The 12,835-nt window shown below is 42.2% G+C and overlaps 1 protein-coding gene across 1 annotated transcript in view; it reads left to right on the top strand.

The window, feature by feature from the left end:
• LOC145392421 (cell adhesion molecule Dscam2-like) overlaps positions 1-12,835 on the top strand; it is a 331,196-nt gene that overhangs the window by 267,040 nt on the left and 51,321 nt on the right. The window contains exon 22 of the mRNA XM_080266830.1: positions 10,173-10,358. Coding sequence (XP_080122956.1) covers positions 10,173-10,358 — 186 coding nt within the window. The remainder of the gene's footprint in view (positions 1-10,172; positions 10,359-12,835) is intronic.

Below are 12,835 nucleotides of genomic sequence, written 5' to 3'. Positions count from 1 at the left end.
CCGCTCCCGCTCTCCCTTCCTCCTTCCCTGCCACGTGCTTGAATTTTGTTCTTTGATAATTTTTTCACCCTGAAATATTTGGATTAGTGGATTTGTTTTTGTAACGTTAGAAAGCTGAGACTTTGTCCAATAGAAGAAGATGAAAGAAAAAAGAAAGTGATATTATATAAAGTAAAACAGTTATGACGAGTATAAGTTGAAAAAACGCATTAGAATGCTTATACCATTTTGTTTCTAAGTGGTTTTTGGTCACGTTTTCGAAATTTCCCATGAATTAAAATAGTATCACCAAACTGGAAATTCAATTAGGCTAATATCAGACCAAATTTCAGGATGCTAGATGCAGTTCCTGGTTTATGGTGAATATTTCTTTGTTTGGATGCAAATCTGCATCTAAGGAGCTGGTTAGCTGGTTAGACACTTTCAGGTTAGATGCCGATCCATGTCCAAGGACCATGAAGGTGTTAATATCCCATAATTTCCTTCGTAGCCCCTCTGTGGCTGCCGGCGTCAAATGACGTTTAGCCAATCAATGGCTGCAGCCGTCTTTTGAGTGCGACCTATAAAAAACAGTGAAAATTTTTGGGAAGTGAACAAATGTCCTGAACGTCTTCAGACTGACCTATCCAACACTCCCATACACCCCACACATCACTACACCACGCACTTCTGTGATGAGTGGACGTCCGAGTTCCGCCTCTCTCCCTGCCCCTACCCCAGCACCACCCTCCCCGGCCCCGTGGGCCACTCACCAGCCCCAATATCAGGGCAGAGCTGTTTCTCCCTGGCGGGGAGAGCGACGAGGACCGAATTGGGTCTGACCTAGAGGTGGAGAGTACGGTGGGGAGTAGTGACGAGAGTGGTGATGAGTGGTATCCTCTCCTTGTACAGAGGAAGATGACAGTGACATTCCTCGGAGAGTGAGGAGAAGCCACCACCACCTTGCTATACAACTCCACCACCACCGAAGAGGAGACGGAAAGTGGTGATGCGGCTCTTTACTGAGAGAAAGGAAAGGGAGGAAGAGAAGGCTGGAGTGCTGGTGCACTCACCCCGCCCCACCTCGCCACCACATCACGTCACTGCACACACCACCTCAGTACCCCGCACCACCTCTCGCATAACCTCACCACTTCCTACCTCTTCACGGGCAGTGCAGTGTATATTGTGTATATTACTGAGTGATGTTACGAAGTAAGATATAGAAGGGTAAGATAGTGGTAGTGTGTAAAGTAGATTAAGTTTTGTAAGTGACTTTTGCACAAAGACTGTGTTTCCTAGACAATGCCTTATCTCTATTGACTTTTGAGCTGCTAGGGGAGGGTAGAGATGGGCAAAAGTTCGCCTGCATGCACTGACTCCAATCATTGCATCATGCACTTGAGGTGAGTTATTATTCTGCTCTGTATTTACTTCTCAGATCCCAGCCCCCATGTATTTCCTTATATGCTTGTTACAATCTTTTTGCCCTACATAGAGTGGTAATCATTGCAGGTTCTGTTTGTAATTTAAGTGAACAGACATAGGGTATGGAAAATGCTATCTTACAAGGCAACTGTGTGATATGCCGATTTTATCGTATTCTGACCGTGTGAAGGTTGCCCCAATAAACAGCTCACCTGTGCCACCCTTGCCAGTATCAATGTATGTAATTCATTCCTGTATTGTTATCCATGCATTTTTTTCGAGTTTATGAATTTGAACTACTCGCAATCATTGCAGAATCACGTTGAAAGCAATATAACTGTGCGTAGGATGTGAGCATGAAATCGCACACAGTTACCGTGCGTACTCCAAGTTTATCGTATTCTGACTGCGTGAAGTGTAGGCAGACACACAGTTTTACCACTTTTCCTTACCCAGGCAGAAAATATCATACTTTACCACACTCATGACACAGACAGAAAATACACTGTGAAAATAACAGAAAAATGATAGAGAAATGTAAACATATCGGGGGAAAAATAGTTTTATTCCTGTCTGTTTACGTATTTATTTCTGCTTTGTCTTTCTATTCCTAATAATTTTACTTATTCAGTTTTGAACCTACATTACGATTCTATTTTAGCCATGCAGGTGGCGTGGGAGCAGCTAAAAGCGCCTCCACTTCTCTACCCCTAAGCGGAGCTGACTAGAGGCTAATCCACCCGACCCTCCACTTTCATCACCCGTGGGAGAGCCTAACCTCGGTGGACAGGCAATTTTCTCATTTAGGACTGAATATTCAACCCTTTTACTCCCTCTTCCAACCATACTCACAATGCTAACATGCAAAATAACTTGAAAATACCATAAACATATTTTATATGAAAAACGTGAAAAAATATAATTTTTTTCAAGCCAGTCCTAACATACTGAACTCATTCGATATCATCATATCTAATATATGCGCAACATTTCAGCACCACTCACATTTTTGGAGGGGTTAAAAAAATGATAACACGTTCAAAGTTGCACCGCGGCAATGCACCACTGCGGTGGATATCCGTTGCCATTATTTTTGCAACTTATGCAAATTATGCACTCCATTGCAAGCCATAGAATGGGTCTAGGAAGCTGGAATTTGCATCGTTAGGTGCATCTGATCTTCCTCTTCACTATGGCAAGGAAAAAAAATCAATTTTCGAAACTTCAGAAAATGGCTCCGGCATCGCCCAGGGACCAACGACCACGGAATGGTTGGAGGATCACAATGGAGTAAAAAAAGTCACACAGATGGTCCATGAGTGGTAATGCACCCAAATGCAGCACAATCAAACCATTCATTGGAAAAAAAAGGCACTAATGAATGAACACAGAACTACCCATTTTGTCCTACCAACATTTTGACAATTAACTTGGTGATCACATTTACTTTGAAGTAAAATCCACATGTAGAGATGATGACTGAAACAGAAATCTTCAGTAGCTCAAATTAACAAAATGAGGGGCCATGCAACAGAAGGGGTTCACAGACCATCGGCCGGAAAAATGTCTACCCATACTCTGTCATGTAGCGTTAGATGAGAACACCTTCTGCTGCTGCAAGTATGGTTGAGAGTCCATTTAAAAAGTTGCCTCATGCACCCAGCTATGATGGTGGTATGGAAGTGGAAGAGCGCATCATCGCTGTGTGTGCCTGTGTGTGCTTGTATTGTTTGTGGAGAATGAGAACATACCGTGGTTGCAAGCCTCACTTACTGATTGGCTGGCCATACATGGTAGTGTGCTTGACAGGAGTTTTTGCTGTGCCATTCGTCAGACCCTACCATTATACTCTGAAGCACACAGAAAGGAATTTTGTTGTTTTTAGAGCCATCTTTTGCAACTTTTAACCCCTTAACCGCGGGGTGTCACTTTCGTGACACTTGGGAGCAAGGGATCATACTGTGGGGCGTCACTTTTGTGATTCTGTGTTATTTTGAATTCACCCGGGCTTTCAAGTGGTGGCTTGTATCATCTATCAGTACTGCCTATGTCCAACACTAGTCAGCACTCCTAATCTCATCAGTACTCCCATCCATTGTTGACAATTTAGCCATTTCTCCCCGTTCTTGACTCCCCTCCCTACCTCCCCTCCATTACCCTATCCTCTTGCCTGCCCTGCCGTGCTACGCTAAGTAAATCTTCCCTGGAATTTTTCACTGATTTCATCCATTGAAATAAGCCCTATGCCCTATTCTTATACCAAATAATATATACAAGAAAGAAATAAGGTAAGTGAGAGTGCCATACACCTAGAATTGGCTAATTATCACCTGACAACACCTCACATGCACTCGTTCGCTAATTTTCGTTGTTTATTTCCCCTTGAAATATGCTGTATAATCTATTTTCGTAATAAAAATATATATAAGAAAGGAAGGGAGAAGCCTAAGTGATATTTACATTCACCTGGAACTACCTAATTATTGCAGGCCACCACACTGTATTCTGCGCTAAGTAAATCTTCCCTGGAATTTTCCACTGATTTCATCCATTGAAATAAGCCCTATGCCCTATTCTTATACCAAATAATATATACAAAAAAGAAATAAGGTAAGTGAGAGTGCCATACACCTGGAATTGGCTAATTATCACCTGACAACACCTCATGTGCATTCGTTCGCTAATTTTCTCTGTTTATTTCCTCTTGAAATATGCTGTATAATCTATTTTCGTAATAAATATATATATAAGGAAGGAAGGGAGAAGCCTAAGTGATATTTACATTCACCTGAAACTACCTAATTTATTATGTATTGTCTTGGTTTCCTGCCAATCATTTCATTACTACATATTAGCAGGTCTCACAAGGCTAAAGTTGGTAGTATTGCACTCACCCAAGCCAGGCGGCAGGAGGCCACCACTATCAGTTCACTGTTGTCTTTCAAAGTGAAGGTACGTCTGTTTGCTCCTGCTAAGAACCGCCGCTTTTTAGCCCCATGCAAAGGGCCCTGTGACCTTTACCCCTACTAAACCTCGTGTGGAAAGAGGTAAAGGGCTGACAATTGATAAAAGAGTGACTACGATCTTTCTATTGAGTAAAACAGTGCAAGTGGATTTGTAAATACTGTAATGTGTAAACAGCAAGTGAAAGCAATGAATGTACATATACGTGAACAGTGGAAAATAGTTCTATTAGTTACTTCAAGTGACAGTGCATAACACAGTGTAAATAAAACAGAAATGTAAATAACGTAAATAAAATAGAGAACGTTAATAGAAATGTAAATGAGTAGTAGTATAAGAGTACGAGCATATACCCTAGGAGTAATAAAAGTGAAAGTTTCACTCTAGCATGTATGAATACTATGAGTTATGAGAGTGAAGGTGAAAGTGACATTCACTCTCAATGCTAGTATACAGGACGAGAAAGTGAATGCTACTTATTTTACTGAAAGAAATTGAATGCCTACAGTGACAATAAACTACTATTACTGAAGGAAACTTATGTACAAAGACTGTAGATATATGTAAGTGTTATATATTAATAGAAATATAAACTGTGAGTGTTTTTATGAATAATAAATGACAGAACACCAGCGGCGAACTAGCGCAAGTGGGAAGGTCACACGCCCTCGTAATTTTCATTGCTTACACAGTGTTTTTTTTTTTTAGTATGGATTCCAAACTATTTGAGAATCATAGAATAGTGTTTTTAGGGATAATATCAGAATGTGGTAATCATATTACTGGTTGTCGGGAAGTGTAAAGTGGAGACTTTGTTACCCAACTTCAGAGGTCTCCATAAGTCCTATGGTACTCAACGAAGGCTCAACAAACACCCCAGGAGAAATCTGAAGGTATGTGCCATAAACATATATGATTTTAATATTCTAGGACTAATAACTGATTTTTGGCAAATATTTTTAGAGAGTCTATCGAAGCGCGAATATGCCAGCGGGAGCCGCAAGGAAAAGCAAAACAAGCCCGCGGTGTAAGGAGTTTTGTGTATGATTGCTGGAGGAACAATGTCCTGTCTTGCTGTTGATAGTGATGAAAGGTTGTGGAAAGTTGAGAGTTGGACTGATTGTATTATTTTTTTTTTTTTAGGCCTACGCATATAACCTTTTGGGGTTATGGCACATTCATATTGTTAAATAGTACTCATCATCATTCTAATCAGTGTTGTTTTGTTTTGTTTAAGCACTGAAGTTTAGCCAGAAAACGGGTTGAAAGTTCAACAAAAGAAAAAAAAAATTAAAAATAAACAAAGTACTTTTAGTATCAATTTCACAGATATGGTCAAAATATAAGAATCACCGTCTGCACTCAAAAACCTTTCCTAAGAAAAAAAAAATGTTCTTCCATTAAGATTGAAAAAGTTATGGTTGCAAGAATATTGCTGAACCTTGAAGTCTTTTTCTGGTGTTTTATGATTTGGTGTGAGAACATCTTACATTGTGCAACTCCTCAAATATACAACAATTAAAGTGACATATTGTTCATCAACCAAACATGTAACATGGCAGGTGACGAGATGTATTTTTAGATGAATCTGCACTCAGCTAGCACCCGGGCTGTGAGGCACTTGCAGAAAAATGCCGCCATATCGGCCAACCAATCTGTGAACAGCTGAAATTATTGACTTCGTTCGCTCATTCGTTTTAAGATTTCCTCCACCTATAGTGGATGCCGGGCCATACATTAGCCCGGTCGGTGTGGTTAGGGTTTGATATGAAGAGGGAAGACAGGCCGTGTGAACAGGGCGGACGTGCCGCCCTGAGCACACTCTGTTGCTTATGCATTTTTTTTTTTATTTATTTATTTTTTTTTTTTTTTAAATAGGGTGGAGGGTGCGTGCTTTGCACCACTTAAAGGAGGGCACTGAATGGGTCGTGGTTGTCCAGTCTCTCTTTGTATAGGGTCTCTACTGCTTACCAAGCATTATCAAGAGTTAGGGATGAATAACTGTGTGCTCAAAACTCGAAATTTTCCGCAGTCTTCTGAAAGGATTGTTTCAGTTGAAAGGTTAAAATGATGATTATGATGATGATGATGTATTAGATCACAATATATGATCAACTGACCACATCAGCTCTCCCCAAGGTAATTATGCATCACTTAGTACGACGTGTTGCATTGGGAATAATGCTATGTTGATGACGATAATGATTTTTGCTCTCTCTTCCAGTAGCATAAAGTTTCCATCATATCACCTTTCTCAAGATCCAGGGATGCCACCTAGAATATCAAGTGATTATGTTTAATATGGAAGCATGTTTAGCATGATAATGAAGATAATAATTATGAAATTTTTTAGGCCTACAGTTTCTATCTATCTATCTATTGCCAGACGCCTTAATCCCGTATGGGGTGGCCACAACAAATCGCCACCACGTCGACCTGTCCCCTGCCATTTCACTGCCCTGCTCCCAACTCACATCCCCCTCTCATATACCTCTCCACTCCTTCCCTCCATCTCATCCTCGGGCTCCCCCTCCCTCTCCCCCCCCTCCACCTCACTCACATACACTATCCTCGTCAGTCTCTCACCCTCCATCCTCTTCACATGGCCAAACCACCTCAGTGTGTTCCTTCTAACGCTTCCTATTACATCCACATCGACATTACAACGTTCCTTTATATTCTCATTTGTAGCCTGTCTCTCCATGTGACTCAACAGGCTCCTTTTTAAATAACTCATTTCTACTGCTCTCACTCTTGACTTGTGTCCTTCCAACAACGTCCAAGCTTCACTTCCATACGTTAGAGTTGGTATCAGAATAATCTCATGTAGTAACTTTTTCACGTCCATGCCCACTTCCCTGTTTCTTATCACTGCTTTCAAGGAACCAGAAACTTTTCTTCCTTGTTTTACCTTTTCAAGCACTTCACCCTCCAAGCTTCCACCCTTACTCATCGCACTCCCCAAGTACTTATACGTACTCACATTTTCTATTTCCTCACCATCCAACCTCACTGTACATTCACTGACTTCACCTCTCTAAGACCATCCCTTTACTCTTCCCTACATTCACCTTCAAATTCCTTTTCTTATACACTCACCCAAACTCATCCACCAAGCCTTGCAGCTCCCATTTATCTTAACAATACAGTATCATCTGCAAACAACAGTACAGGGAGTTTCCAAACACTACTCTCTCGCACTAGGGCCACCCCAACATCCACTGCCCGACCTTGTACCTCTTTTATTACCCCATCCATGTACAGATTGAACAACCATGGAGACATGATACATCCCTGTTTCAACCCAACTCAGTTCACCATCCACACGCACTGCAGCCTTAGCACCATCATACATACTCTTCACAGCATTCAACAACTTCCCATCTACTCCATATAATCTTAATACTTTCCACAATCCTTGTCTATCCACCCTGTCATATGCTTTCTCCAAATCCATGAAGGCCACATACAACTTCTTTCCTTTCTTTAGAAACTTTTTCACTAAAGATCTAAGAATGAATATCTGATCTATAAAAACCTCCTCCATTCTTAAAGCCTCCCTGTTCTTCTCCAACTAATTCCTCTGTTATTTTGCCTATCTCTGTCAATAAGTATCCTACCATACACTTTTCCTGTTACACTAAGAAGACAGATGCCCCTATGATTACCACACACTTCTTTTTCCTTTTTTCCTTTGTACAAGGGAATAATTATACCTGATTTCCAATCCTCTGGGATTCTACCTTCCTCCCAGGCCAATTTACATATCTTCCACATCCACTCTACTACTATCTCTCCCCCATGCTTCAGCATTTCACCACACACTCCATCATTTTTTTTTTTTTTTTTTTTTATATGTCCGACTCTGGGCATAGGCTTCACAGCCTGCTATCAAGGCCCAGCAGTCCTCCTACATTCCTGGGGCTTTCCCCATTTTGAATTTATTCTTTGCTTCCACGACTTCTATCCTACTGATTTCTTTCTGTCTTCTTACCTCCCTCCTTCTCCCAGCCATTCCCGAGCCACTTATACTTGCATTACTTCCATTCTCTATGTTCAACAATTCCTTAAAGTGTTCTCTCCATCTCCCCATTTTTTCTCCCTTCTCCACTAATAATCTACCATTTTTATCTTTCACTCCCCTACTAACTTCACTGCCACCCTGTCTTACTCTCTTCACCTCTTTCCACAACATATTCTTACAGTCCCTCCACTACATTCAAATTCCTTCCAAATTCCTCATCCAGTCTCCTCTTACTCTCTCTTATTATTCTTTTCACCTCTCTCTTCCTTTCTACATATAACTCTCTTCTGCCTCTCAACTTCTTCCACGCCTCTATTTCTCATCCATTCATTGTATGCGTTCTTCTTTTCTGCCACAACCTGTCTCACCGCTTCATTCCACCATGTTATTCCTCTAACCCCCTTCTGTCTTCTATCCACCCCACGCACCATATCACATGCTGTACATATTTCTTCTGTGATTATCTTGCACTCACCTTCCATGTCCCCCATCTGCTCCAGTTCATAATTACCCAATCATTGCTCCACTTCTCTATTATATTCTGCCTTTTTCTCATCCTCTTGTAACCTTTCCACTTTCCTTGCAACTACTCCTTCCTCCTGTCCTTCCCCTCTTCTATTTCTCCATCCTACCTGGATCTTGATTCTGGCCACTACCAAGTAGTGGTCAGAAAGTCCATTCCCCCAACCTCTATAAGCTCTTGCATCCATTAAACATCTTCGCATCCTTTCATCCACACACACATAATCAGCCATTGCCTTCCTTTCATTCAGTTCACCAAACACCCTTCTCACCACTTGCCATGTATACCTGTGGATCATTTTGTGCCTGAAGAGGGTATTGGCTATCACCAACTCCTTCCCGGTACAAATGTCCACTAACGCACTGCCATTCTCATCTACCTCAGGAGGCACACCCCACTCACCAACTATTCCATCTTCACATTCCCTACTCTACCATTCGTATCACCAATCAAAAACACTCTCTCATTCCTTCCAAACTTTTCTATGCACACTTCACATTTGTCTAGAACTCTTCTCTCACTTTGCTTGCACGATCTTGCGTTGGCTCATACACGCACACAATCGCCCACATTTGTATTCCAACTTTCAATCTTACCCATGCAATCCTTGAGCCAACTGATCCATACTCTCTTATGTTCTTCTTCCATCTTTTACTCACAACAATACACACTCCTTCTTTTGCCCTCTCATTCTCACCTACTCCTGCACATACCCCATCCATACGCCCATACTCTCACACTCTCACCTCAACATTTAGTTTCAGTTACTCCACATACATCCACCTTCACACCCTCAAGCACCTGGACAATCTCTCTTTCTTTCACCTCATCATTCACACCCCTTACATTCCACGTTGCGATCCGTACCATGTCCTTTGTCCGGTCCTTGGTCGTCATCTTTTGGTCAGTCCTTGCCCGAGGCTCTTTGTTCGTCTTTATATTTAGCTGTTTTCCCAGGGAGGAGCACTAACCCTTCGCCAACCCTTTTAGTCGCCTCATATGACAAGCACGGATACTGAGGGAGTATTCTTGAAAACCCCTCCTACCCCCAGGGTATATATCCTCTAAATGTTACATCAACATCTCCCAGAGTGCTCTTTGGTCAGCCTACAGTAGAATATCCTTAGGTAATGTACTGAATGAATAATAAAGGTACATGATGATGATGATGAGGAGGAGGAGGAGGAGGAGAAGGTTAGGTTTACCGTGTTATTTCGTTGTTTATTCTCAGCTTACCACATCCTCTTCCTCCAGGGTACACCTTGCACCACCGAGGGCGGGCAGGGGAGTGGGTAGAGACGAACGTTGATCCTGCAGTGAGAAGTCTGGTGATGCGAGGCCTGGTCTGCGGTGTGCCTCACCACCTTTACCTCACAGCCTGGAACATACAGGGAACCAGCCCACCCAGCCACGTCATCATTACCAATACACTTGGCAGTCGTGAGTTGTAATTTTGCCTCTACACAGTACATTGAGATAGAGGAGGTTGGGACATGTGGTGAGAAAAGAGGATTAAGTTTGGTGGAAAGATCTAGGGCAGGAGTGGGCAACCTTTTCAGAGCAAGGGCCAGATGACACTTTCAGGAGCAGCCCACGGACCGGAGTGACAAATGAGAACACAAAAGTGACCATATACAAGAATTTTATTGGAAAACATGCAAATTAAATTTATATCAGGATAGAGACTTCCACATTTGAAGGGGTGGAACATGTTTGAGCTCGCAGGTTAAGAACTTAAAATGTCTATGACCTTAAAAAGTACTACATACATGGATATGCAACTAGTGTGTACCTGCCTTAAGAGTGACACATACATCCTCTTAGTCCTACAGATACTGACATCTGGCAGGATGGCAGAAAGACCGTATTACACGGGGTGAGGGGAGTGTCGAGTTGCTAAGGAGCATCTACCAGCCACACGTGGCTGGCAGATGCTATTTGTCAGGATTTAATTTGTTTGGATTGGGGTTTCACAGGCCAGATTGCTATGCTCATTTCAAACAGGTTGACGGGCCGGATGCTAGACTTTTGCGGGTCGGATCTGGCCCGCGGGGCCGGAGGTTGCCTGCCCTTGATCTAGGGTATGAATGTCGTGGGTAGAGCACCAAGTGATAGACCTACAGTGTGAAGTCATGGAATTGGTCTTATGGAATAAACAAAGGATAAAGGGATTCAGCAGAAACGTTGCCAGAGATCATGTAGTATGAAGAACCGCCATCAGGTAAGCAAGACTAATTCATACAAGCATGCATGAAGCCCGAATTATATTTTCGTCTCATTTTTCCTGAAATACAGGTGAAAAGGAAGCTTGAGATGTAATAACAGCAGTAGAACAGTACAGGAAGGACATTGCCCAGTGAGTTGTTCTTCCTATGGTCAGCCCTAGGTGTACAGCACACAAGGTCAACTGAGGTGAAAATAAATACTGGCTCCTTAAAGTTCACCATCTTTATTTTCCAAGTAATTCCACTTAATGCTTTTCAACTTCTCTTCAGTGTTCTCACAAGCACTGGAGCTATACACACTTTACTACTGTTATCACACTTAATGCTTGACAACACTTTACTGTTAGTACACTTAATGCTTGCTAACACTTTACTTATTACACAAGTACCGAAAATAATCTTCACTGACAGTAATTACATTTAATGCTTGCCAACAACTCTTCACAAACCTCACTAACAGCATTGCACTGATACTGCACTACACTCAAACTGAACGAAAACCGACTGCACTTCACTCAAACTGAACTGAAACCCGACTAAACTTGTAATAACCTCTACCCCATCTTATATAAGCTTGCATTACTCTCGAAACTTTGTGTTTACTCGCGACGGCAACAGTTGCCAACTCGGAAACAGCCCAAAACATGCCAATGTTGTCTTACATCACATAACATTCTAAATCATTTACCATACGACCTAAAATTGCATAATTTAACAAGCAATCACTTAACTAAAACATTATGAAGAAAAAGAGTACAAAATTAATGCATAACTTAAGAAAAAACTAAGCTCACAAACAGCAGACAAACTGGCAACTCTAATGACTCGTACCGGAACTCACTGTACAGAAACGTCTCAAAGGTATGAGACTACCTAACTGGCAAATCCCCCTTCATAACACCACCACCTCGCTAGTTCTTTGTCATCCCGACAAAACTGCACAGTACATACAAACATAACCTTAATCCTACTGAAACCTCTAACTGTACACAAAATAATCCTTCAACATATCAGGTCTTCTATGCCACTTCTGATGACATCCTTGCTCCTCCACACAGTCCACTCCTCCAGGAAGGTCTTGGTCCTCTTCTTGATTCACTTCTTCTCTTGGGGAACTGTCACCATCCTCTTGAACTTCAGCTCCTTGGTCCTGCTCAACATCCTCAGCTGCGGGTCCCAGCTGAACTGTCCTGGATATTGGTACTGCCACAGACGGTTCACACGTACCACCTTTGGGCGAGACTTCCTGCCTCCCCGAATCCAATACGTTACGTCTGATAGGCGGTCCAACATAGTGTAAACACATGGGCTCTGCAGCTTCGGTGACTGTCCCTTCTTATGCTGAGGATTGTATAACCAAACTCGGTCGCCATCCTTGAAGCTCACTTCACTTGCCTTGGCATCATACTTGCACTTCATCACCTCTCCTGAAAACTTGAGGTTCCTCACACTTGATGATGTACCTCAGCCATCTTTTCCTGAAGGTGCTTCGCATAGCTGGTGGTGTCTGTAGGCAGCTCTTCACCAGGTGGTCTTCCCATTAACAAGTCGACGGGTAAATGTAACACATGGCCCAACATCAGTTTTTCAGGAGCGTAGCCAGTAGACTCATGGGATGCAGACCAATATGCCATCAGTAAAGCAGGTAATTTCTGGTCCCATTCTGTTTGTCCATCAATGCATTACTTGGCC

The sequence above is a fragment of the Coenobita brevimanus genome, chromosome 22 (genome assembly GCF_032717465.1).
Source record: "Coenobita brevimanus isolate Jiangsu-jjx chromosome 22, ASM3271746v2, whole genome shotgun sequence".
In the NCBI taxonomy this organism is placed as follows: Eukaryota; Metazoa; Arthropoda; class Malacostraca; order Decapoda; family Coenobitidae; genus Coenobita; species Coenobita brevimanus.
This window is presented reverse-complemented; position numbering and strand designations above follow the sequence as displayed.